Source organism: Pezoporus flaviventris, unplaced genomic scaffold, assembly GCF_033815535.1.
Source record: "Pezoporus flaviventris isolate CSIRO_AGI_PZ_B2104156 unplaced genomic scaffold, CSIRO_AGI_Pfla_v1 ptg000097l, whole genome shotgun sequence".
NCBI lineage: Eukaryota > Metazoa > Chordata > Aves > Psittaciformes > Psittacidae > Pezoporus > Pezoporus flaviventris.
In genome coordinates, this window is record NW_026892645.1 from 2,022,064 (window position 1) to 2,047,197 (window position 25,134).

The 25,134-nt window shown below is 39.2% G+C and overlaps 2 protein-coding genes across 5 annotated transcripts in view; both read left to right on the forward strand.

The window, feature by feature from the left end:
- Positions 1 to 10,752, forward strand: part of CUTA (cutA divalent cation tolerance homolog) — a 91,101-nt gene extending 80,349 nt beyond the window's left edge. The window contains exon 7 of the transcript XR_009747432.1: positions 10,741 to 10,752. The gene's annotated coding sequence lies outside the window, so the exon portion shown is untranslated. The remainder of the gene's footprint in view (positions 1 to 10,740) is intronic.
- The window catches only part of CNTRL (centriolin), a 30,534-nt gene continuing 6,664 nt past the window's right edge, over positions 1,265 to 25,134 (forward strand). Inside the window, exons 1-33 of one of the 4 annotated variants that reach the window (XM_061476538.1) lie at positions 1,265 to 1,384; positions 2,880 to 3,120; positions 3,572 to 3,705; positions 4,047 to 4,177; positions 5,332 to 5,473; positions 6,257 to 6,443; positions 6,539 to 6,732; positions 7,256 to 7,310; positions 8,067 to 8,188; positions 9,031 to 9,244; positions 9,465 to 9,574; positions 10,072 to 10,266; positions 12,791 to 12,944; positions 13,324 to 13,544; positions 13,989 to 14,165; positions 15,080 to 15,214; positions 15,657 to 15,802; positions 16,003 to 16,183; positions 17,205 to 17,384; positions 17,698 to 17,877; positions 18,455 to 18,571; positions 18,741 to 18,885; positions 19,642 to 19,781; positions 20,237 to 20,423; positions 20,654 to 20,964; positions 21,281 to 21,489; positions 21,665 to 21,857; positions 22,219 to 22,349; positions 22,487 to 22,627; positions 22,747 to 22,873; positions 23,351 to 23,515; positions 23,857 to 24,016; positions 24,706 to 24,821. In XM_061476538.1, coding sequence (XP_061332522.1) covers positions 2,913 to 3,120; positions 3,572 to 3,705; positions 4,047 to 4,177; positions 5,332 to 5,473; positions 6,257 to 6,443; positions 6,539 to 6,732; positions 7,256 to 7,310; positions 8,067 to 8,188; positions 9,031 to 9,244; positions 9,465 to 9,574; positions 10,072 to 10,266; positions 12,791 to 12,944; positions 13,324 to 13,544; positions 13,989 to 14,165; positions 15,080 to 15,214; positions 15,657 to 15,802; positions 16,003 to 16,183; positions 17,205 to 17,384; positions 17,698 to 17,877; positions 18,455 to 18,571; positions 18,741 to 18,885; positions 19,642 to 19,781; positions 20,237 to 20,423; positions 20,654 to 20,964; positions 21,281 to 21,489; positions 21,665 to 21,857; positions 22,219 to 22,349; positions 22,487 to 22,627; positions 22,747 to 22,873; positions 23,351 to 23,515; positions 23,857 to 24,016; positions 24,706 to 24,821 — 5,208 coding nt within the window. In that variant the 5' untranslated portion in view covers positions 1,265 to 1,384; positions 2,880 to 2,912. Of the gene's footprint in view, positions 1,385 to 2,879; positions 3,121 to 3,571; positions 3,706 to 4,046; positions 4,178 to 5,331; positions 5,474 to 6,256; positions 6,444 to 6,538; positions 6,733 to 7,255; positions 7,311 to 8,066; positions 8,189 to 9,030; positions 9,245 to 9,464; positions 9,575 to 10,071; positions 10,267 to 10,476; positions 11,635 to 12,790; positions 12,945 to 13,323; positions 13,545 to 13,988; positions 14,166 to 15,079; positions 15,215 to 15,656; positions 15,803 to 16,002; positions 16,184 to 17,204; positions 17,385 to 17,697; positions 17,878 to 18,454; positions 18,572 to 18,740; positions 18,886 to 19,641; positions 19,782 to 20,236; positions 20,424 to 20,653; positions 20,965 to 21,280; positions 21,490 to 21,664; positions 21,858 to 22,218; positions 22,350 to 22,486; positions 22,628 to 22,746; positions 22,874 to 23,350; positions 23,516 to 23,856; positions 24,017 to 24,705; positions 24,822 to 25,134 lie in introns of those variants that run through there. The other 3 variants (XM_061476535.1, XM_061476536.1, XM_061476537.1) reach the window with 3 other exon arrangements.

Genomic DNA, 25,134 nt, shown 5'->3' on the forward strand with positions numbered 1-25,134 from the left:
CTGAAGGGAAAAAAGGGCACTTTAATGGTATCAAACACAATGTGCTGTTACCTTTAGACCAATGTTTAGATTCCATTTTTTTACTGTGAAATAACTCTTTGCTTGCCAGTTTCTTTTAGCCACTTGTAGTCCTCGTTACTCCAACTTCCTGAGGACTTCCATAAGCAGATAAACCCCAATATGAAAACACGAGGGCGCAATACACCTACATGTACTAATTCCAACAACATTTGCAAAAAGAACCCACTGGTAACAAAACCTTTGCATGGCTGGTACCTAACCATAGGCCCTCTACAAGTAAGTTCAGGTAAAGTTAAACTGACGTTGTGCAAGACTTCTGAGGCTTAAACAAATACTGCAGGCAAACTTTACGGGAAGGCCGTTTACAAAACTGTTTCTGATCAATATTCATTCCAGAAAGGCCAATTTGGGCTTCCCAATAGACAGAATAAACTAGAAAGGAAGTAACAATAGACAAAATAAACTCTTGTAAGATGTATGGTGCTTTAGATGATTAAAAATAGTGCAAATAGCTATTCCTATATGAGAATTCAAACAGCAGATGGTATGTGAGCAATAGTAAGCAAGCAGGAACATCAGAAAACACCTAAAAAGCCTAACAATATTCTGAAGTAATATTTTTAAATAATAATTATGCTCCTTCCCTATGTTTTAGACATGGGATACTGAATGTCAAGCCTGCATTTCAGCTAGTTGCATAGATTCCTAACTAACACAGCCCAAAACCATTAGAAGAGATATATTTAAGGACCTCTGTGGAAATGGTCGCAATTTAGCTCTACTGCATTATCACGGTCAAACACAGTATGTATTTCTACCGCTGTATGCAACGTTCCTCAGTGAAACCAGCCGGCATACAACCTTACGCTGATACATGTGATGCATACATACAAATAAAACACAAACACAAAAATGTAACTACCACCAGAGCAGATTTTGTTATTTATGCAGGATTAGGGCTTTAATTGGTACAAACCCCCCTCGCAGCCCGCCCTCAGGCAGAGGGGCAATGCTCATCGCCGCCTCTCAGCGCTGAGGTAAAGTGCACGCGCCATAGCGGCCGCCATTGGCGGGAAAGCGGCTGTGGGAGGGGCTTAGCTTGGCCCCGCCTTGCCCTCCCCGGTCCGGTCCCCCGTCGCCAGCCAACAACCAGACAAAATGGCGTCGGCTCGTTTCCTCACGCCGGGCTCTTAAAGGAGCTGCAGCACCCCGGCTCTGGCGAACGGTGGAGACAACGATCGCTCGGTGTCGGAAGAGAGGTGCGTCGAGAGCCGCTGTTTTCACCCGGAGTTGCCCGGAGGCTGCCCTGCCCGCCGCTGCCCCGAGCGGGAAGCGGCGGGACGGCGTTACCATGTCAACGCAGGTAATCATAAGCGGTGGCCTGAAGGGAACCGCCATCAGCGAGAACCGGGATCCCCCTCAGCGAGCATCGCCGCTCGCCTCACTGCGGTCGCTGAGCCCGGCAGCCCGGCCCCTCGGAGGAGAGCTCCGGCCGGGCTCGGCCGGCAGCACCGGGCTGGGGGATCGCCGCCCTGTCAGGTGCGGGCCGCGGCGGGAGGGCGGGGAAGGGCCGGGGCTCGGCTGAGGCACCGGCAGAGGGAGCGGCTGTTAACCGGGGCGGGGAGGCACCGAGGGCCCATCTGCTCTCCACGGGGCACGGAGACACTCAAGGCACGCATTCGCGGCCAGGTCTGCTCAGCGCTTCCCCTTCCCTGCCTGCTCTAACGTGAAGGTGCCGGCGTGGTTTTCATTGCAAAGCCACCATCTGTTATCGAGAAATCGCGCTAAAATGTCTGTTGTCCTTAAAACATGAAGAAACATCCCAAAGTAGCTTTTCATCATCTGTCTCCCTGTCTTGCCGTGTCCAGTCTCGCTTGCCTGTCCCTGCATGAGTTGTGCCTCCAAGCATTGGATAGAATAGAGTGGCTCGTTCTTTCTGAAGGCTCAAGAAAAAAAAAAAAATTAACAAAGAAAATCTCAAAACAAAATATAATCATTTGTATAGCTCATAAATAACAATAATAATAAAACCCCCATACATTTCTATCTTAAAGAATGTCTTAAAATGAGCTTTTCATTTACTGGGTCTAGGTTTAGTAAAAATCTGACCCTTGAAGATGGTTGCGACAAGGGCTTTGATGCATGACATGTACATGGCTGTTCCTATGCCTACCCTGAGGGAAATATATTCATCACGGGGGGGAAATTTCTGTTAACATTCACTGGAATTTGCCAGGCAGTCACAGAGTAAGTTGTTTGCAGAAAAGGGAACACTGAAGGAAGGCCAGTGCTAGTCTTATCTTAGGGTTTTTTTCATCTCTGTTGCGTTTCTTCGCTTGTTCTTACTGTTCTACCTGTGAAATGGGTAACTTCTAGCTGCGGTAAAAACAACTGGTGCCCTAGTCAGCTCTTTCTGTCCTCTGTCAACCATGTTAGTCTGAGTTGAGAGCGTTGCTGAACCTGACAGGCTTTGTGTAGTCCACAAATTGCAGGACAGTTAACTGCATTCAGCCGGTTCCAGGTGTTGTGCTGTAAGTAAAAAGCTACACCAATCTGTGTATTTGACTGTGAAAACTGGAAGCTGTCATCCACTAGAGAATTGGCTTAGATTCTGGGGGGGTGGCACCAAATCACTGCTAGAAATACTTTCTCACGCTAAAAAGACAACTTTTCTCAAATACCACTTGTGTGGTATCCCAGACTGTATTATCTGAAGTGATAAATTGTGTTAAGAACATAGACACTGAGACAACAAGCACCTAATATCCTTAAAAAGCATACTTCTGTAGCACCTTTGTTGGCATGTAAACCAGTAAGATTTAGACATACAGGCTGATGTTTTTTTTCTGTTCTTCCAGATGTTGATCATATGATATTCTGTATTTTTGGCAATGAAGAAAGGCTCAGAAAGAAAAGCATTTGGTAGAAAACTACAGACATCAGCTTTTCGGACACCTAGTCCAATGTCTCCTGTCAGTCCTAGTACCAGATCACCATCTCCTCTTAGCCAACAGGCATCTCCATCTGCTTGCAAAAGCATGGAGCAGAGGCACCAACAACTTGATATTACAGAAGAAAACGTAGACGCTGCTTTTAACTGTAAGTTTCATAAAGGTATTGTACAAATAACTGCTTGTAGAAAAGTACATACTAAAAGCATAAAAAGCCAATGTTCTGTGAACTATATGATTAAAGATGTATGATCTTTGGGAAAGAACCCTGTTAATTTTGCCTTTATCTTTTGGAATTCAAATGTGGAAATAATAGTAGTGAAAGCTGTGTAAAATAATCAGACTTTTACCCCTTACATTCTGTGCCAGGGGGGAGGACTGGAAGAGAGATGCACACTGCCTTTTTCAAAGAGCTAGACCGGCTTACTCTTGACGTGTCATTTCCTGTGAATGCTTCTGGTGTGCTCTTTCTTCTCATGCCCTGGGGGAGGGAGGGAATAATTTTAAATGTTTTCCCAGGATCCAGAGAGAAGTAAAAGACTAATACTAAAGTCACCAATTTTTTCACTACTAAAGGTAGTTTCTCTGTTTAATTTCAGCCAAAAATGGTCTTAGTCCAGGAGTTAAGTACATTACAGAACCCCTCATAAAAAGTCTGTCAAAACAGGAAAATTTGGCCTATATAAGCTCACTGAATCTTTCTTCCCCAAAGGATGGGGACAAGAGATTTAAGGTAAGCTATTGAAAATTAACTGCTAATTAAACAAAGTTAAAAATTCATTTTGGTTTATTTTTTAGCAAAGGTCTATTTTTAAGTGCATGTAAACAGCTATATTTTAGTTATGTTAGCCTAGGTCTAAAGTGGCTTCTGTTGAAAAAACGTTATAGGAGACTACCTAAAGCAGGGGTTTAGAATGCAACAGTAAAACTGCGATTAATAAACTGTTAGAATACTCTGTATTTTTTAATGAATAGGTGGTTGTTAAAAAATAGAAATCTGTCTTTTTCTTACCAAAAAAAAAAAAAAAAAAATAGAAAGCTTTAATGCCAAGGGATTAATTTTCTGTTCTTTAGTACATAGAAAATTTGGAAAAGTGCTCTAGACTGGAGACACTAAACCTTAGTAACAACCAGATAGAGAAGATTGAGAAGTTGGATAAACTGATGAAGTTGCGTGAACTCAATCTGTCTTGGAACAAAATCCGGTAAGCAGAAACACTCATAGTTTTGATAAGCCATATAAATAAAACTTACTGATCAAGTGGGTTCTTTCACAGGTGGGAACAGTTAAGGTGAACTTCCCACCAGTCATACATTAAGACTAACAGGCTTTGGTGACATTGTCTTAAAAAGCAGAAGCTCTTAGATATTTAGAAGGATAAGTAGTTCTGGGAGGTGATGTTAGAGTATGTTGCTGCAGTCAGACTTGTTATCCTAGGAAGCCAAGCCAGAAATACAAGTTTCCAGCTACCATAATGAAGAATGTGCAATAACCCAATTAAATGCATTAAAAATTTAACTCAACTTTTTACTGAATATTAATACAGGCAATACAAGAAGTCTTCTTTCAGAAGAGGAAACTGAATGGGCTTGATCAGGCAGGCTATGAACTCAGTTGCTTTTTTACTCTTACTGTTTTGAGAGTCTGCTATCTTGTCTTTCTGGTATAAAAACATTTAAGGGTAATGGTTCAGATGATAACAAAATTTTTGGTTTCCTTTTTCTGTTAGTGAATTATGATCTTTACGTCGGACTGCACTAGAGAAGCTGCAATTTCAGTAGAGGTTAACAATAGGAAGTAAGCAAGATGCTAGCATTTCTACACATTGCATTCACACAACTTCCTCTCTCAACAGGAACTGAAAAAAATAGAGTAGCTCTTAGCTGCAGCTACATGTTTTCAGACTTTAGTTATGTATTTTTGTACATATAGTTACAGACATATTTGTTGTAATATTTGTATGCTTAGTAACACTAAAAAATGTAGTTCTGCATGCTGTCAGTTTACAGTTGATCCTTCGTGTGGAAAAAAAAAACACCAAACCATCTTTTTTTGGTTCAAAAAGAACACATTTTGCATATTAAAATGGAATTTCCACATACTAATATAATTTCACTATTGACATAAAGATGAGGAAAAATTAAACACAGAGCAAGAAAGTCTTGCTGTAAAGTACTTATTTTTCTTGTCTGGGAAGTAAGATGGTGTAATTTAATTCCATGGCAGAAAACAACTGCTTTTGCTGATCTCTTTGATGATAATTGAGTCAGATTTTGTTGTCGTTTATCCATAGTGCCTCAGTTACATTGTAAATTTGCTATGGTTCTTGAAAATGTTATTTTTTCTCTTAATTTTCAGAAAAATTGAAGGTATAGAACATATGCAGAATCTACAAAAGCTGAACCTTGCAGGGAATGAGATTGAGCATATTCCTGTGTGGGTAGGGAAGAAACTGAGATCCCTGCGCATCCTTAATTTGAAACAGAATAAAGTATCATCAGTAAGTGCTCGTAGTTAGGAACAATAATTGTTCAGATGTGTTTCATGAAGTGAACTGGTATATAATTGCTGAGTGTCTTTCCATAAAGTCTATAGTGAAATACAGCTGTTGTGAGCCTAGCAAAATTGCTTATCAGAAACACTCCTTTTGTGCCAGATATTCAAGGCATAAACCTGTATAACATTGTTCAGGAAAATATTTGAAAACTTGGGGAAAATTTGAAGGCTTTTCCGTATTATTGGTGGTGTCTCTTATGGTAAATTAATTATATGGAGACCTGGAAATAATATATTTGCTTATATTCTGTATTTAGGACATGACTAGATTTAGTTCTGTCACCTAGGTTAACTTCTGTGTTTGTAGCTACAAAAGGATGTCTATGAAGGGAAGTCACTTAATACATTCTTGAAGGAATCAGGCTACTGAGGAGGAGAAGGAGAGATGAACCAGCTTTGAGTACTTCTCGTGATAAAATAACCCTTTTCTTGTGAATAAGTCTGGGGGAGTGGCAAGTTACATATATCCACAGGCCTTGTTAGTTTACAATTTCCAAGGTCAAGCTTGAGGAAATTTGCCCTCTTTCTAGTGGTATTTGACTTTAGGAAGTTACCTTACTCATGGTGCTACGTATTTTGGTAGGTTTTTAGAGATTATGCTTTAGCATTAAGTGTAATCTTTGGCATGGACCTAACATCAAACACTCTATCATCAGAAATTCACTAATGGGGGTTTAATTGTTCTTGGCAGGATGTCTAATCATTGTTCCATTTGTCTTTGATTTAGCTCCATGATATAGCTAAACTAAAGCCTCTGCAAGATCTCACCTCTCTATTTCTTGCTGATAATCCAGTTGTAAGTCTGCCTCACTACTGCTTGTACACCATATTCCATTTGCGAGCACTGGAAAACTTGGATGGACAGCCAGTGACAAATCATGACAGGCAGGAAGCTCTAGACAGGTTTAATTTAGGTAATATGTTAGAACTTAAGTGAATGACACAAAATTTAAGTTTAGAAGGAAAAGATTTTCTATTTAAATGTTTCTGTTATTTATATTTTTTTCAGAAGAGATAGAAAAATTAGAAGGAGAGTTGGAAAACGCAGTGAAGGAGATGGAGACCCTTAAACGTAACCAGTCCAAAATTCTTGAGCAGCTCCACCACCAAGATGAAGTCAACAAATCATTAAAAGAAAAGACTTTGCAACAGAAACAAAGCTATGAAGACCTACAAAGGGACCTGGGCACCAAAAACGAATTGGTAAAATGACTTGTACTAACTAAATATTTGGAACAGTTTTGTTGTCAGAAACCAAGTTCTCAATGTGAGAATTCAAATGGCTGGAGATTTGTGTTTAAAATTAAGAGACAAAACAAGGTGTGCAAACCCGTTGTATGTCAGCAATACCCCTTGATTATTACGTTATGTTCATTAGATTACTTGTACTTTATTCACATCATCCTAAAAACTTGTGTCTGAGAAGTGTCTTTCACTGGTAGCTATAAAATGCAAGAGAAGTCCTTTTGCCTTGAGAGTGTTTGGTTGTGAATAATCTGATGGGAATTTAATATATGGCTTTTCTCTTGTCCTCAAAAATTTAGTCCTTCAGAATCTCTATAGCTAATACTTCTATAGATCTTTCTTCTGTGAACGCTCAGCTAACCAAAAGCCTATTTCTATAACATAGTTTTCAGTATAGTTAGATTTAGCAGCAAATATTTCACAGCTTAACCCCTCTTATCCTTTTGAATGACAAACTTTGCCTACTTCTTTCTTCCTTTAGCTGGTGTATTGGTTTGTCACAGTTCCCTTTCCACAGAGCCTTTATTCCTCACGAAGGTAGCCCCACTGTGCTCCTGGGTTGCATGGTTATGTTATTTCTAGGATTTATCTGCATGTTTACTGAAGTAGGAACATTTGCGTTAAGTGTTCCAGTGAGACTTTATATTCACTGTGGTTTTTGGATGCACAGATCATTTTTGCACGATATATATCGTCTTTTAAAATTTTTCTTTAATCCTGTCCTTTATTCCATTCTACTTCTTATCCTCCATTAGTCCTGCTTTCCCCTGTCTGTTGGAGTTTTGCTGCATGTTCTTCCTCAGGTATTCAGAATGAAAAATTAATTTAAAAAGAAATCACATGATGGACCTTTTATTTAAAAAAAGAAACTCAAAACCTAAGCAGCAAAGCCTCTGTACACTTAAGGAGTGTTAATAGTTCTTGCTGCTCATTAGTAGCAGTAAATACATTAATTATTTGTCATAGATCTTGCAAAGGGATTATACTCAAATTATTTTTTATCCTAAGTTAATGACAAATTTGTCTTCAAACCTTTCATGCATGTAAGCTTAAAAGGCCTTTCATGTGATCACTTGTGTTACGTTAATTGTGGGGTTCTTGTGTACTCTTAGTCATCAAATTGTGATTTGTAATAAAGTTGCACTTTGTGATATTCTTGATGCAAAATACATCATTTTAACCTTTTTTTGATGCGAGCTTTGATTCAAAGTTCATGTTTTTGCTGTTCTCTACTGAACTGAATGTATGTGATGATGACACTTGAATGCAACTTACCTTGTTTGCTGGTTTATAGTTAAAGCAGAAGACAGTGGAGCTCACCCGAGCTTGCCAGAAGCAGTATGAGCTGGAGCAGGAGCTGGCGTTTTATAAGATTGATGCAAAATTTGAGCCGTTAAATTATTTTCCACCAGAGGTAACAATTTAAAAGTGATGGATCTTTTTCATGGCTCTTTCTCTTGATTTTTAGCTGGGAAAACAGAAAACTTAATAGTTTTGTAATTCTAACAGGCTGCTTTATTAAGAGTTATGAAATAAAATAATTTTAAAAGTGTATGTTATAAGATTTGAACTAAACTGAATCTGAGTCACATTCAATGTATTGAATATTGGTATACATATGCATGTGTTTTAGCCAAGCAGAGTCAGTGAACAATCATTTCATTCTTATTTTTAACCAAACAAATGATAGTCCTTTCTTCTGACTTAATAGCAGAGACCCTTTCACTTGGAGAAATTCCACAAGCCAGAATGTTTTTGAGTTGGATGGTATTAGATTTCCTGTCCTTTCCCTGTTGGCTTTTTCTCCTAGTAGAGCTAACCTCTGTCATACTTGCAAAAAAATGTAGAGATCTTGGGAGCCTGCAGGAGGAATGTAAAGATCAGTAATCATTAACTGAATGAGTTTTTAAAGTTCTGTTCAAATAAAGTTTAAGTGCAACAACGTAATGGACTAAGCGTAATCTATCTTACTGTTAAGCCTAAAATATTAAGGGAAAGTTCCTCCAGTTAAATGTCCATTTGCGTTACCCATGTGCAACAATCTGGTCATACACCAACTGGGGTTGAGTGTTTTTAATTCTATTATAAAATGACAAGAATATTAAAGGCCAAACAAGTCAGTTGCAGTCTATTTTCTTCTAATTATTCTAATTTAAAATTGGTTTTCCTTTCAATGATTAAGAGACTTAAATGATATTGCAAGTTGACTGCAGCCATACCTGTGAGATAAAAGATGTACTGCTTCATACATTGCAGGATGTTGAACTTGATAATGTACCTGATGAAAGCCCATACATTGGTAAGGCCAGGTATAAAAGGAATATGTTTATAAGAGAAGGCTACATTGCTCACAAAGCTCAGCAGCTGGAAACCGGAAAAATACAGCCAGATGAAGAGGACTTCTGTGGGAAACCCCAGCTTCAAACTCTAGATGAACTACTAGAGGGTAAAGAAAAAAAGATCAATTCAGGTAAAATCTCAATTGAAATATGTTATTCAGTGTAGCTTATTCCACCGATTAAATGCTTGACATGTTTGACAGAAGAATAGCAATAAGGCATCAAAGGCCACAAGTGCTGTAATTTCTAAACATCTGATTAATGTTTTAGCAGAGAACGTGTATCAATACTATACAGAATATTATAATGTATTTTGGAGGTTGTGAATTTTGGTTTAATTTTTGTCTGCAGCACAAAGAAGATTAGAAGAACTGCAAAGTGCAATAGGAAATGCAGAGCAACAAGTTTTGAAAGTAACAGGGGAGCTGCAACAACTGGAGGATGCTCTGGCTCAGAAAAAGGTATGTAAAGAAATTGCTATGTGAATAGCAAGGGAAAACAGTATTGACGGAGAAAATAGAACTGGTTTTCTCCCATTCCTTTTTATAAGGGCCATTATATATATATATGTAAATCCATTTGTCATGCCTCAGGAAAATCTTAAGGGTTTTTGGTAGCTTGTTTATAAATAAGCTGTCAGAGTTGTAGTGCAGTTAACTGCATCTTAAGAAGCTGTGGCTGCCCCATCCTTGGCAGTGTTCAAGGCCAGGCTGGACAAGGCTTGGAGCAACCTGCCCTAGTGGAAGGTGTCCCTGCCTGTGGCAGGGGCTTGGAACTGCATGAGCTTTAAGGCCCCATCCTATGATTCTACAGAAGAACATTCAAAGCAATTAATAAATCATTTTTAGGCAACCTGTTGGGCTAAACCATCAGTCTGATTTAACTCTTAAAAATGTTCCTGATCAGCTGTATATATTCAATTAAACTCTCTTACCCAACCTCCTCATGCTACCTCCAGATATTACAGGCCAACAAGGAAAGTCTTGAACAGCAACTGAGTGAAAAGATACGAATCCTGTATCAGCTACGCAAGGAAGCTTTAGAACTGGAAAAACAACTGGAGAAACAAAAAAGAGAAATAGGGAAAAAAGAGAAAGAGCTTGAAGACTTACAGAGTTCTCTTGCTTCTCTAAATTCTGAAGATCCAAGACATGTAAGTAAAACAGGTATCTTATTTTTCTATGTACTGCATACGTTCATGTACCGAGAAAGGTGGTAAAGACTGCTTTAACAGATTAACATTCATTTGTTGTGTTTATTTAATTAATTATATATTATTTTGCAATATGCCATTTTTTTTAGCTGTTACTGTCTGAAAAACAACAACTCCCATTTAAAAAGAAAATAAAAAACAAACAAAAAACCAACTTCAGTGAAACACTTGGGCAGCTCATTTTAAGTGCAGTTGCTTACAGCACATTAAGAACTAGATCTTTATGCTCTTAAAAACATGTTCTGCTGATCCGTGGAGACAGTTTCTGTGTAAGAAATCCTTAATGCATCTTGTTGTAGAATCTGGCCTTAAAGACTCGTAAAGTTCAGTGTAACTGCTGCAGGGTTATAGCTGACATCCTGCTTTGCCAGAGAGCTCTTGGAGTGCCCCACAAGTCTGTTTGCAGGAGCTCAGCCTAGAAAAAACATCTGGAGTAGCTGATGCAGCTGACCTGACTTGAAGCGGGGAGAGCTGATACTAATATTTCAGCCAGTGAGATGCAGACAGCTGAAGGCGGCAGCAGCAGTTTTGGCTTTACACTATAGTCCAGCATCCTGAAAGTAGAATCAATTTTCAATAAATAGTTCTAATTCTGGAAAGCCTTATATTGCCTTTTTGATGCTGTCACAGTCCTGTCAGTACTGATAACTCGGCAAGGGCTCAGGGAACATGTTAGAGGTTTGGGGCAAAGCTGCATGATGCACTAAGAACATTACTTTGATAATCTCATGTTTTGGATATGCAGGGAAGCAAGACTTCAGATTTAACTGTGTTTGGGTACAGCAAACACTTAGAGAAACTTTAAATTGAATGAAATGGGATTACTTTTGGAATAGTGCTTTAAAAAGCTGTTTTTTTTAAATGACAGCGTTTCAGGCCATCTCGATGCATTGAAGTATGCAAAGAAAGAATTTTGATGCCATTTTCAGCAGAGCAAACACTTTACAAAATGCATACACATATATTTAATGCACTTTCCCGGGGCTGCTCGTTTTGGAGGCTGCGGGACGGATCCCGCAGGAACCGGCCCGGCCCTTCCCGCAGGCCGCCCCTCGCTTCAAATCACAACACAGGAAGCGCTGACCGGGGCCAACCGCCCGCGGAGCGGGGAGCGGAGCCGCGGCCCCTCCGCACCCGCGGGGAACCTCGCCACGGGCGGGCTGCCGCGGGAGCCTTCGGAGTGCATGGGAGACCCCGCTTAATCGCTTTCCGCGCTGAAGATACCGCTTTTCCATTCAAATGACTTCGAGATCAGGGGTGGGGCGTTTTGCAAATGGTCTCGAAAGAAGAAAAGACAAAGGCAAAACTGTAAGTGATTGGGGTTTTCTAACCAGCGTTCTTGTGACATGCGGCAGCGGCAGCAAAATGACTCAGCAGCAGCGCTGTGCTTGGGTTTTCCTTGTGGAATTTCACTTTTGAAAGCGGAACGGTAGTTTGTCTTTAATAGGGCGGCAAGTTGAATTGTACCGATGTGCATGTTTGAAGTAACTTCCGGTTTAATACACTCAAAGTGCAGAAAGTGATGTTTTAGCCATTACTTCTCTTTGAGAAGCAAGTTTATAAGTGATTTTATTCTGACAATTTGTATTTAACGTTTCTACTGCTAGCTCAATTTATATTTTGAGGTGCAAGAAAAGGGGCTGTTTGTCATTGTGGTTTGAACCTAGGACAGTCATGACGGCTTAATTCTGTATTTTCCAAGTTTTCTGGCGTTTGAGTCGTTTGTGAGTGATTTCATAGCAGTGACAAACAGCACTCACTGTCTTGTGTGCATAACCAGCTTTTGTATACAGCTAAAACAATTGCCTGAATTCACACTAAATGTGCAAAGTCCTGAGCAAAGCTTGTGTGAGCTGTGGCTGTGGTGTATTTCCCCGAAATATTAAAACACAACCAACACACACCCGCAAAACAAGACCAAAACAAATGACCAAAACAAAACCCACAACCCCACCCCCCCCACTTTAAGTACATCTTAATTGTAAACTTGGCCTGACTTGGCTGGTGGTAAAGTGTATTTTCCTTCGGGTGGTGACCTGACATGTTCTGAAGCATCATCCGCTGTGAAGGCAATGCGGGATGACGGGATTAAAGCTTCTGGAGGAAATCATGTTTGCTCTTGACTGAAAGAGGAAATGGTTATAACAAAAAGTAAAGGCAGGAAGAAAGATAGTAGCCATGAGTAATAGTTTATAAATGCAGCCTTTATTCTTCATGCCTGGGCAAGGGAGAGTCTGGTAACAATGCTGTTATTCAGAGATAGCCTATCTGGGATTCTGTGTGGGGCAGTAACAAGGAAAAACAACAAAACCAAAAAATCCAACCCCAAACACCACAATATAAGCTGCACTTGTGACTTACTAGTAGTAATAAGACATTGCAGAACTGAGATTAAATACTGATTTAACACTTTAAATCTGTATTGGTATTGTCCTGCTTTACCTTTCCAACTGTTAATTTCCAGGCTCACCTGAAAGCTCAAAAAGCAAGTAAAGAACAGCAGTTTGATGTAATGAACAAACATTATCAACAGCTTGAGAATCGCCTGGATGAAATGCTCTCTAGGATTGCAAAAGAAACTGAGGAAATCAAGGACTTGGAGCAGCAGCTCACTGATGGTTGGTTTTTCTTTTTGTCTGGCAGTGTTTCTGGTAGTTAGGATAACATGAGGGTTGAACTGACGATTCTGTTTTGTTTATCTTCCTTTAAATGAAATACAGAATGTGTAGGAAAGAGTTGAAAAACTATTCTTAACTGATCTAAAAGGAGACTTTATGGGAATATTTACTTTTTAATATGTTCATTTGTACATGTTTGGGGAAGGCAGTTTGCAGTTTAAAGCTTTAAATACAGGCATTTTGTGGTTGAGTTCCAGTTACTTACTTGCCTACTGCAATATATAATAGTAACATCTTAAGAGGAATAAAGGGGGTTTTGTTTGTTTTGTAAATAAGTGTGGTTTCTTAAGTGTCTCAAATTTGTTTTGCATTTCTGCAGGTCAAATTGCAACAAATGAAGCGCTGAAAAGGGATTTAGAAAGTATTATCATTGGATTACAGGAGTACCTGGAAAGTGTTAAGTCTCAGGCAAAACAGGCCAATGATGAATGTAAGGAGTTGCAGAAGGATAAAGAATCTTTGCTAGAAAGATTGGCAGATCTAGAGGAGGAAAGAAACAACCTGGAAATAGTTGCCATGGATACAGAAAATATGAGAAAAGTAAGGCTTAATGTGTATTTCTTCTCAAATTCAGTTACCTGGGAATAAACCTGAAAGAAAGAAGCAAATTACCAAATTGCAAATAGGAAAGCATAGTTCTTGGACACAATAAGTTTTTGATAATGGAAACTTAAAGAGCTGTCTTAGCATCCTGATGAGTTTTATGTAAACTCTAATACAGGGACAAGTGTGTATTGCTTTAAACTATGCTTTTTAATTTGAGCACAGATGTTAGTACAGTCTCGTCACAGCCATGTCATTGGCCTGACCTTTCTATGTTGTGGTGCCACCTAGCTTTAAGTTTTAATGTTAAGAGATGAGGGTTAGTGTGTCTATTTTCATCTATCTGCTGTCACAGTGATGATGAGTTCATGAGGCAATGTACTCTTCAAGAAATCCTGCCTCTCCTGTGTCTGTACTTCTAAAATGAATGTAACATTCCAGGAAATTGCAATGCTAGAGAGTGCACTCAGAGAGCAGCAGGAAATAAATGAGTCGCTTAGAGAGGCACAAGGGGACATCAGTGCCTATGAGGCTGAATTGGAAGCACAGCTAAGAGATAGAGATGCTGAAGCCAATCAGCAAAAAGAAGAATATGAAAGACTAAAACAACGTAGCCAGGTAAGAACAGAACTCTTGTGCTAATCTGCTTCAGGATAAGAGACAACCAAACCTTCCTCCATATCACATCTCTAGTGTGGTCTTGCAAGTAATTGTTGGTTTAGGTATGCCCCCAGATGGAAAGTAGTATCAGTTTGCTAGGATTTACAGCTTTGCATTGAAGTAAGATACAGGTCATTTGGGTGTAGAGAATATTCACTGTAGTTAAAAGGAAAATAATAGTCATTGCTTTGGAAAGAGATAACAGAGAAGGGACACTAAAGTAATCCTGTGAAAGGAGCAGGTGAAAGACAGTTTGCCTTTGCTCTTTGTAGTAGAAATTGAGTTTTACAGCCAACTTTTTATTTTGTAAGGTATTATAAAGTAACAGCTTTCTGCTGGGGAAGAACCACATATGCTTTGATGTATATAGTCACATTTATCTTGCTGTTGGAGCTCTTAATTTGGTTTCGTGTATGATGATGTACAATAACTACTACCCTGCTTCAGTTTCCATTTGTCAGAAATCAATGACATAGTTTTCTTGCAAGATGTATTCCAATTGCACATTCTAGACTGCAGCCGGAAATGAAAATGAAAAACAGTGGAGTGTGGTGTTCTGTCCCCAGGTTTCAGAAAAAACTTGGCAGGTTTCTATAGAACACTAATAAATCTGTCAGTTACCTGGTGGATGGGATGTGCTCATGCTTAGGTATGGATTAAGATTTGCAGTACCAGCCATGATGATGATTTTTAGGAAACACATCTATAATGTATATATGGTGACAGGCTAATCTGGGATGGTTGGGGTTTGTTGATTTCTTTTTTTTTTTAGGGCTGTTGTTCATATTGTTTTAAGAAACAGAGCTGTTTACTTGGGTGACAGGTTGGATTGGGAGTGGGGATATTAATCTGCAGGTTTCCTGTGTTTGTAGATGGAACTGTCAGCCCTGCAAGCTGAACTTGAAAAAGAAAGGCAAATGTTGGACAATGCACTGACCAAAGCACAACTAGCAGAGGAAAAGGAACAGCAAAATTACAAGCTCCTTTCTCAGTTCAAACAATTGCAGGTGAAGTATTTGTTGCCTTTAAAAGGTTACCTGATACACAGTATGATTCCCTACTCCCCCAAGGGGAAAGTGATAAGGATTTTAAAGGATTCCATATGAATTTTGTTTATCATCCCGAGTAGGATTTATAACTCTCCTGATTTTAATTTTCTTGTCCAAAGACCCCACACCATAGTCTTTTATCTATTTTGGATATTTAGATTGACCTTTGAAATCATTTCAGAGCTGCTTCAGTCACATTGCAGAGGGACTAATTGTTATATGTATCTTAATTTCCCACAAGCTTCATCCAGTCCACGTCAGTAAGAAAAATACTTGAAGAGCTAAAAAACTGAACCAATACCTAAGGCAGAATTTATTGCCTCTGTTTGTGTTCTTGTTTGTCGTTTGTATTGGTTCAGGTCACACTGAAACCAATATTTTGTCTGTTTTTTCTTTTCAGGGAGACAATAATCTCCTGAAACAACAGCTTGAAGATGTTCAGAATCAGCTCAACCATGAGGTTGCAAACTTAATTCATCCTGAGGAGGTCTTAGCTCGTATAAATGAACTCAAGCAAAAACTTCAGACAGGAGATGGAGAGATTAAGTGAGTAAAATAAAAGAACAGTGTTAGATTTGTGCATGTGAAAGTGGAGCACGAGCCTGATGAGCAGTGGTGCTGCACCTGGGTTAATGTACATTGGATGTCTTAAACTTGCGCTATTGTAGTAGGCTTTGTTATTTCAGTATCTGGTATCATAGTTTAAAATTGCTATTTTCTGTCTTGGAACTTGGTTTCTCTTTCAGATGTCAGAATTCATCTGATGTTTTAGGGAAAAGCCTTGCAAATCTGCAGAACAAATTTAATGACATCCTTGCTGATGCTCAGAGGGAAAAAGAGAAAGCATGGGCTAGACAGAGAGAACTGCAGGAGGAGACGGCATCCCAGCAGGAAAAACTGGAAGACATACAGCAGAAATACAGACAGGCACGTGTCAAAACAACAAAGCAGAATAAGACAGTTTCAGCTTTGTCTAAAAAAATGTAACTTGCAGCTGAAGGATCAAGTTTGGCACAGATGAAGCTTTGCTACCCTCCTTCTTTCAGAGAAGTATAATTTTACTTGTCAGAAACAAACTGACAACTCGCATCAGAGCAGGATGCTGCTACTGATGATTGGAAACGAAACTAACCATTAATAGAGTTTTGATTTTCCTGTTGTTCACAACTGTATATCACATAGAAATTTTCATTATAAAGAAAATGTATAAGCAGACAAAAGCTTCTGAAGAGGGAGAACAAATAATTGACCACTTCCATGCTGTATGTACTGTGAAATTCTGATTAGTGAAATGCACTGGCTGTTCCTGCTTTCTTTTTATAAGCATCACCACAGTCTTCAAATTCTTTTAAAACAAAAAAACCCTAACATGTTTGCTTATACTCAGGACTGTTTTAAATCAGGTTATTTGACAGGACACATGCTCCTTTGCACCCTCTGGGTGACTTTTATTACATAAAGCTTGCCAAAATGTTGTGTGGAGGTGAAGGGTTTAATGTACACTAAAATTTGCATGAGCAGTCTCTAGCTGTAGCTGTATGATACAAGGAGAGACCCCCTTTTTGGTGTTGATGTAACAGCTGAGTCTGATTTTATGTTTTATTAATAGTCTTTATGATTTTTGCCTAATTATTTGATTAATTAGAATTTAGACTCAGTGATACATTTCAGAGGCAGCAGGGAGTTTAATTATAGGTAGAAAGATACAGCCATTAACCTTCTTGAAACATCTCTGTATCTACCACTACCAGAATAACTTGGGCATTTTTAAAATGTAATAGTTACAGTGGCAAAGCACTTCTTTATCCTTTCTCTTTTGGTACAGAGTATGCTGGTAGCTGCATTTCCTAAAGTTGTTCTTTAAATCATTAAAATAGGGAGTGGCTTTTGATAGGAGGGGGGGAAAGAAATCTTCCTGGCTACCCATTCTAACTTATTTCATTTGTAGGTTAAAGCTGAAAACAGGCAGAATAAGAACAAGATCCATCAGTTAGAGAATGAAATTCAACATTTGCAGGAAAAAATAAAGAGCATGGAAGAAATTCAGGGCCTTGCTGATCAACAGCTCCAAGAGGCAGATGAAGAGAAAGAGACTATTCTTGCTCAACTGGAAGATCTGGAGAAAAGGGTAAGAATGAATAAGGACAAATCCGTGCACCGTGTCTGACTGCTCAGGATAAAAAAAGATTCAAACCCTTCAGAATTATTTTGCTTTCTAAGATCAAATACAGGAAGGAACACAGAGGTTCAATATAAGAGCTTTCTTTTCCTTAAATGTTATTGGCTGTCCATGCTTTAGGTTGTTTTTTTTCTGTTACTTATATACATATAGTACAAAATGGGATACATGGTGGTGGTTGAATGTCATCCCAATAGAAAGCTTTTCTTCCATGCTGCTTTTTACTTAAAACTTACAAATCCTTTTGTGTTCCTGGTTTCAGAAAAAGCTAGAAGATGCCAGGGCACAAATGCAGTTTGTCAGTCTGGACAAGGAACTGAAGGAACTGAAGAGAGCAATAGTCACTTCAGATAAACTGGCAGCCACAGAGCTCTCCAGTGCTAAAAATCAGCTAAAGGCTCTTCATGGGACTGTGCTCAGAATTAATCAGGAGCGAGCTGAGGTAAATTGACACTGATTATTAATTGCTTGTATGTGAGAAGTGCTTTCTAATGCCATCATAATGGGAGCAGTCCTGGTGGTGTCTTCCAAACTGAGTTTCAAGACTTTGGTCTGAATTGTCTTGCTGCACAGGCGCTCTTGCTTTCAACAGTCTCATCTTGAAACATAGTAGATGAACACCTGCATAAATCTGTGTATGGACAGGCATTCTTACTGTGTGTAAGAAGCTGAAGAAGAGGCAAGATCAATCTTATTAACTGAAAGACAATAGATAAATGGATTGTTAGATAAGGTAGAAGAGAAAAGAAAGGACTACACAAGTTCCACTTCTGTAGGACTACTTCAGGTTCTTAAACTGGGAACCATTTTTGGCTACATACAAACATCTCCTCTGTAGAAATACTGTAAAGTTAAAGAAGAAACATTATTTTACATACACTTTGCCAGTTTCTGGCATTCCAGAACACACAGGTGCTAATGCTTCATATTAGTCAGCTTCTCCCAAAGCTGCATGAGACACCTGCAAGCTTCTGAAGGGTTCTTGCAAACTAAAGCTCAAACTAACATTTCAATTCCAGGAGATTGAGGAAGCTGAAGAGTTCTGTGCCCAGGCAGCTCGTGCAGCCCAGGACCTTGCCAGGGCAGAAGCTGAAATAGAACTGTTACAGCAGCTCCTCAAAGAGAAGGAAGAACAAGTAGGTTGCAGTGATGTTTGCTCTGTATTATATCACAAAGATAAAATGCATGCATTTTACTGAATGAGCATTTTTTGTAGGGATGGATGGGCATGTTTAAAAAAGCTTTAGCGCCGTCTGATTCAAACTTGAAGTGCTTTGCTTTGAGTTAAACTTACACTTTAAATAGTTTCAGCGTGAAATGGAGAAAGCTGGTGAGAACACTGTCACATCAAGGACTCGGAAGTTTGAGATTGATAAATTAAATGAAGCTATGGAGCAACAAAGAGCAGAAATTGACCGTTTAAGATGGATGTTGGATAGTATTGGCACAGGTAATCTCTCTTTTCTCTCCATTTCTTGTGGATAAGCATGAATGGAGAAGCTTTCACTTTCTTCTCCATATTTCTCACTGAATGAGCAGATGTTGAGAGCACTGGAAGTTTATTCTAGAACAAACTGTTCAGAATGCCTTCCTGTGTACAGGATACGTGCAGTCATTAAATCACTGTGATTCAGTGGATTCTCTGTATACGAAGCAAACAGCAAAGTGCAGTTACATGAAGTGTGTGGGTCTTTGCTTCTTCAGATAAGAAGAATGGAGGAAAGGGATGGTTGAGGACAAGCAGTGGCACAAGCACTCCCAGGTTTCTAGGTTTGCCACTTGACCTGCCATGTCGCCTTTGGAAATAAAGCGAAGTTTTTCCTCAGTTTGAAAATTGGAATGACAGTGTGTTAGTGTTCATTAGTTTGTATTAACGATGCTTTTTACAGCTATTTAGAAAACACTAACTGAACTCTGCATTCTGTTGATACTGCTCTAGAACGTTGTCAGAGATCTGTATGTAAGAAAAAGATGAGCATCAGTTACCTGTCTATGAACTTGTATTTCTACAGTCTTAAAATGACAAACTTGCAAGGGGCAGTGTGTAGCTGTATCACTTCATAACAGTGTTTGGTTTTTTTCCCTGGCAATTCAGTTTTTAAATATTGCTTCAGATTGACAGGATAAGAAAGAGAGAAAAGCTGAATGCAGTATTTCTGACTCGATTTTTGCTTTAGATGCCTATAAAACTGTGATTAATTTACAGGTAGCAAAGAAGAAATTGACAATTTACAAGATGAAATTGCAGCACTCAAAAATGTGCTTTCATACCAGAATGATTACATCACCAGCATGGCAGATCCACTGAAAAGAAGGGGATATTGGTATTACATGCCATCACCACAGGTCAGAAAAATCCTATGATGTGGAAAGCTATTTGATATAAGAAAGTCCATTATAAACTTGATAGATATAGGAGAAAGTTCAGAAAAAAACACTGTCTGGCATATAAGAGAAATACTGAACAACACAGCACAAGGTTCCCTGATAAAGCCTATTACTGTGTAGTGGTAGGGATCGAGAGCACATCAAACTATTCAAAATGCAGTACTGTAAATTCACTTAGGTTAAAGTTGAAAGGGGACATTACAGACGAATATTTCTTGCAAAACAGTATTTGAATTTAAGAGAAATATTGTTAAACTATTTAGTGCTTTCTTTTAAAGTAGCATCATGCTTGGAAGTGAAAGAAAGCAGAGTGTGTTTAGCCTGTTCCTGAAAAATCAGCTTTAAATATGTACAACAGTTAATTTCACATGATTTATCATTTCGAGATTAACACATCCTGGTTTCTTCTTTAGGCTTCAACTCCCGCTTCCCACAGCACAAAAGACTCTGGAGTTTGTTTACTGTGTTGTGGCACATCCCCACCCGGGAGAGGGTGTGGTGAGGACAGGCACTGCAGGAAGGAAGACTTGCCCAACCAAGGAGGATGTTGGGTTTATTCACCACTCAGAAGCAGGTTGCACAAAACAAATTCAGGTCAAGGTAAGTCAAGCCTCATGGCTCAGAATCTTTAGGAGCAAACTAAAGGTGGGTTTGCTCAGAGTTCATGGTCAATTCTTTTATGTGCATGTGTGAATTATAAATGTTTATTACCTTTGAACTGATTATGCAGTTCAGGCATATTTATTGCTTTTTTGTACATTACATAGAATTTTAAATGTGCATTTGAAGAATATACTGGAAAATTGATTTTTTTTTTTCTTTTTTAAAAGGTAAAAGAGCAAAAGAAGAAAGTGAAGGAAAGGAAGAAACTCGTGTTCCCAAAGCCCCCCCTTTTGTACCACCCCCTGGTACAGTTATTTACACAGTCCTTCCAGATGGTGCCCCTGTACCTCAGGGAACTGTGGTCTACGGCCCTCCTCCTGCAGCAGCAAGTGGAGGCTCAGTTGCTCCTGGATCTGTTATCTATGGCCCACCTCCTGTGGGAGCTCAGGTTGTTTATGGCCCTCTTCCTCCAAACTTCACTGTCCCACTCATTCCCATTGGAGTGCTTCACTGCAATGTGCCTGAACACCACAATTTGGTAAGATACAGAGCTGTGAGCTGCAGGATTAACCGCAGGCAACAGACTTATAAATGGATGAGGAACATCTTTTAACATACACTTTCTCAAAAGAATAGAAATGCAACACCCAAACCCCTCATTTCCACAGTTGCATTAGTCCAGTTTATAACAAAAAAAGTCCCTGCTGGGAAGGTTCTGGATCTGAGTGAATTTGCTGATGAGAATTCTCTACCTTCCATGCTAATAGGCTGTGTTTTTCTCTCTGTAGCTCATGTGTCTGAGGACTGAATTAGAAAATAGGTCTTAATTTTGTTGTTCTGTCTCCTGTATGTAGGAGAGTGAAGTCTCAAGGCTAGAAGACACTGTATGTTACTTAAAGTCTCGGAAATACAAAGACAAATGGTCAGAAGCAGCAGAGCATAAATACAATAAAGAGATGGAAAGATTGCTTCAAAATGTTGAGAAACTTCTGCATGAAAGGGAAGAGTTGGAATGTGAAGTAGCAGAACTACAACGAGCAGCTCAGAAACATAATAAACGCAAGTAAGAACATTGCCCTGGAATGCATTTCAAGTAGCCACATGGAAATACCTTTTTTCCCAATAAAAGTCAATTTTGATTCATTTACAGTCAATGTAAATGGACTGTCACTTCCAGGAGGCACCGTGCCTGTGGTATTTTGTATTTTAATTCCATGCCTTTCTTCCTGACCTTGTAGGGACTTTATTGAAGGGTACACGGACAACCTTATTGCAGAACTGCAGTTAGAAAAGACTCTTAAACATCATGAAGATATTGCAGATGAAATTGAATGTATAGAGAAGACCCTTCTGAAGCGACGAGCAGAGCTTAGAGAAGCAGACAGGCTACTTTCAGAAGCTGAAGTGGAACTTGAGAGCACACGAGGGAAAGTAAGTAAAACTGTAACTCTAAAGTGCAGAAGAGTTTGCAAGTTGGGTTAAGGAGGAGTTTTGTTTGTTTAACCAGTTTATTTTCACTTGGATAATCTGAAGTCTTTTTAAAATGCTTCTGTATGAAAACAAATTGTTGGATAACCTGTGCTAAAAGAAAAGGTTTCAAAAGAGGAGGAAGCTTTTCTGCTCTGGACAAGAGAGGAGAAAAGATCCTACTTTGTTATGGAGAGGGACAAAGCTCAGATAGAATGTCCAGGCCAGGATGGGGTCATCTTTAGATGGCTAACCTGCAAGTTATGGATGTGGAAAGCATAAGATGGAAGTGTATTGTCTCAGTAATCTTCAATTTTTGCTCTAGACTAAAGACACTATGGAGAAGTACAATCATGCCAAACAGCATTTGTCCTATACTGAAGCTGAGGCAAAGGAGCTGGAGAGAAGAGCTCGGGAAATGGCCACTAAACTTGTGAAAGCAGATCAGCAATTAAGGTACACTTAAACTGCTCTTGTGAATTGGTGTCAAATGGGGAGGAAAAGAACAAGATTCTTTCAAATATCAAGATGGTGCTTTTGCATAGGGAGAGCTGTTAAAATGTTAATACAAAAAGGCATAAATGCTTCTTTAGGTTATTACAGGCAGATACAAGAGATTTAGAACAGCATAAGAGGGAACAAGAAAGTATTTTGAAGGAAATCAACAAAACGGTGGCTGCAAGAGACTCCGAGTTCCAGTCATTAAACCAGAAGATAGAAATGCTAACTGAGAGGTGAGCATTCTTCATTTACCTTAAACTATATTAGATAAAATAAAGATGTCCTCCTTCAGTAAATTACTGCCCAAGGTATTTTTGTTTCTTCTGAGTCATGTTTTTATTCTCACTGTCAGTCTTCAGAAGCTTCAAGGAGATATTCAAGTCGCAGAAGGTAACGAAGGACATCACCTCCAAATCCTTACAGAAGTAGAAAGCCTTCTTCAGGGCAAGAAAAGTGAACTGGAAAGAGTGAAAGATCAGGTAAGGCTCATCTTTACCAACTCTGGACTTTCAGTTTTGTTTGTGGTAACAGAAAGCTGAGAAGAGTCTCAAGTTCTGAACTGCCTTGTCTGAAGAATTTAATTATTTATTTTAATGTTGATAATTTGAATTATCCTTGTTTTGTCTCATAAATATGCTGCTGATCTCACTGGCATTTCTGCATAATAGACATTACTGCAGAGTTAGTTCTCTGGGACAATCCTTACTGCATTTCAGAATGAGAAAATTAACTCTTCTGAGGTACAGGACTGTGCTGCCCAGCTCAGAACTTAGTCTTTAGTATTGGCTTTATTATACAGGTTTTGCAAATGAAGCTCATTGATGGGATCCTTACACATTATGCAATTCAAGTAAATCTCTGGCAGGGAACGGTGCACCACAGTTGTTCTTGTGATGTGTGTAGCTACAGAAATAAAAGCCTCCAGATGCTTCTTCTGTTCAACTCCTACATTGTAGATCACTGCTCAGCAACAAGAGCTCTTGTTTCTGGAGGAACAGTTAAAGCAAAGAAGAGAAGAGCTCCATGTCCTTCAGGACTCTATTTCTCAAAAGAAATGTGACCTCAAAGAAGCTCTTCGAGATGGAGAGACTGAAGCAAATGAAAAACTACGCCAAATACGGGTAACTTTTCTAAAGGAGTTTTCAGTTCATTGTATCTCTCTGGAGCAGCAAAAGAAGTATCAGAAACATCCCATAAAGTTTCCACCAAATGATGGTGTTATGGTCAGACTTGTAAAGCAAAACCTTTGGAATATTACTGTAAATTGTCAATGAGCAGGACTTCAACCTAAATATTATATATCTTTCATTTTCTTACACATTAACTGTAACTATAAACTCTGGATTAAATTGACCAGAATATTGCTGACAGACTGTTTTAATTTTATAAACCTCTTTTTAAAGGAAAACTATTTAAAATGGCAAATAATGGCATTCCTTGTGACACTGATCTGTTTCCACAGGAAATAAAACTACTTCTGGAGAAGCTTCATGTTGAGAGGGACGAACTGGATGTGCAGATTAATGAGAAAAGAGCACAGCTTTCCTTCATAAGAAAGGATATTGGAAACGAGGAAGAAAATCTTCAAGGAGTACTTGGGCAAGTTACCAAGCATAAGATGGGTAAGTCCCTGGCCCTACTAGACAGTATTTTGTGCAGATTGGAAAGAAATACTGTGAGCTTTTGGTTGTACATCACTGCAGTGTTCTGTTCCTCGCTCCTTCTAAACCGCTGTGATTCTCATAGTTCACACAGTGCTGGCAGATGCCCTTTGCTCAAGCCTCGTCTTGCTTTGTGCTTGGGGTGGGAGTTTTTCATGCCAGAGAAGCGTGAACAAATCTGTTGTCAGGACTGATCAGTGAAGTTCACACTCGAGCCCTGTGTGGTCAGGAGACATCAACTGATAGTGCTGCATTCATGGAAGAAGAATTAGACACTGGGATGTGTGGGGAAGTGGAGACATCGCCTTCCAAGCAGTTACATCCTGTTGTATTGTGGGAAGTATGAGCAGCAGCAGTTTGCAACTTGTGTATTTTTTCTGGAATACTTTCTCATTGTTAATCAACCACATACTCTGTCCCAGACAAACTCCTTAAGGAATAGGAAAAGCAGGAGACCTACCAGCAACTCACTGGTAGGACAGCATCAGATGTAATACCTGGTGTGTCTAGCACAGCAATTGAAAACATGCAGAGTTGTGACAGGGATGACAGCAGTACAGTGTCCCTTGATGGTTCCTTGGTGCCTGTTTTGCAAATAGAATACATCTGATGTGCTTGTAATAATCTTTTATTTCTTTCACCTTTACTAGAATTGAAACATGTTCTGGAAATGCTGGAGCTTGAAAACAATGAACTTCAAGGCTTGAAACTACAACATGACCAAAAGGTCAACGAGCTAGAAAAGACTCAGGTTGCAGTTCTAGAAGTAAGTATTTCTTGTGTAGCTCAACTAGTCAGTGGAAGAAGAGTTCTGCATATTCTGTGGTTCTGCTCTGGATAACAGAGTCCCTACACTTCTAAATCAGACAGTTTCTAATCTGACTTCAGCTTATCACAGGAAAGTCTTAAGTCTGCTTAGGCCCTTTAAAATACTGGCATCTTTGTAGTGCATATGAGGGAGACAGAACAAAAAGGCAGAAGGCTCTTTTGTGGCTGTGGAATGATGAATAGTTTGTTTAGCATTAGCTTCCAGAATCTTTTCATCTGGATTCTGTCTGTGTCCTCACTTGTACTCTGCA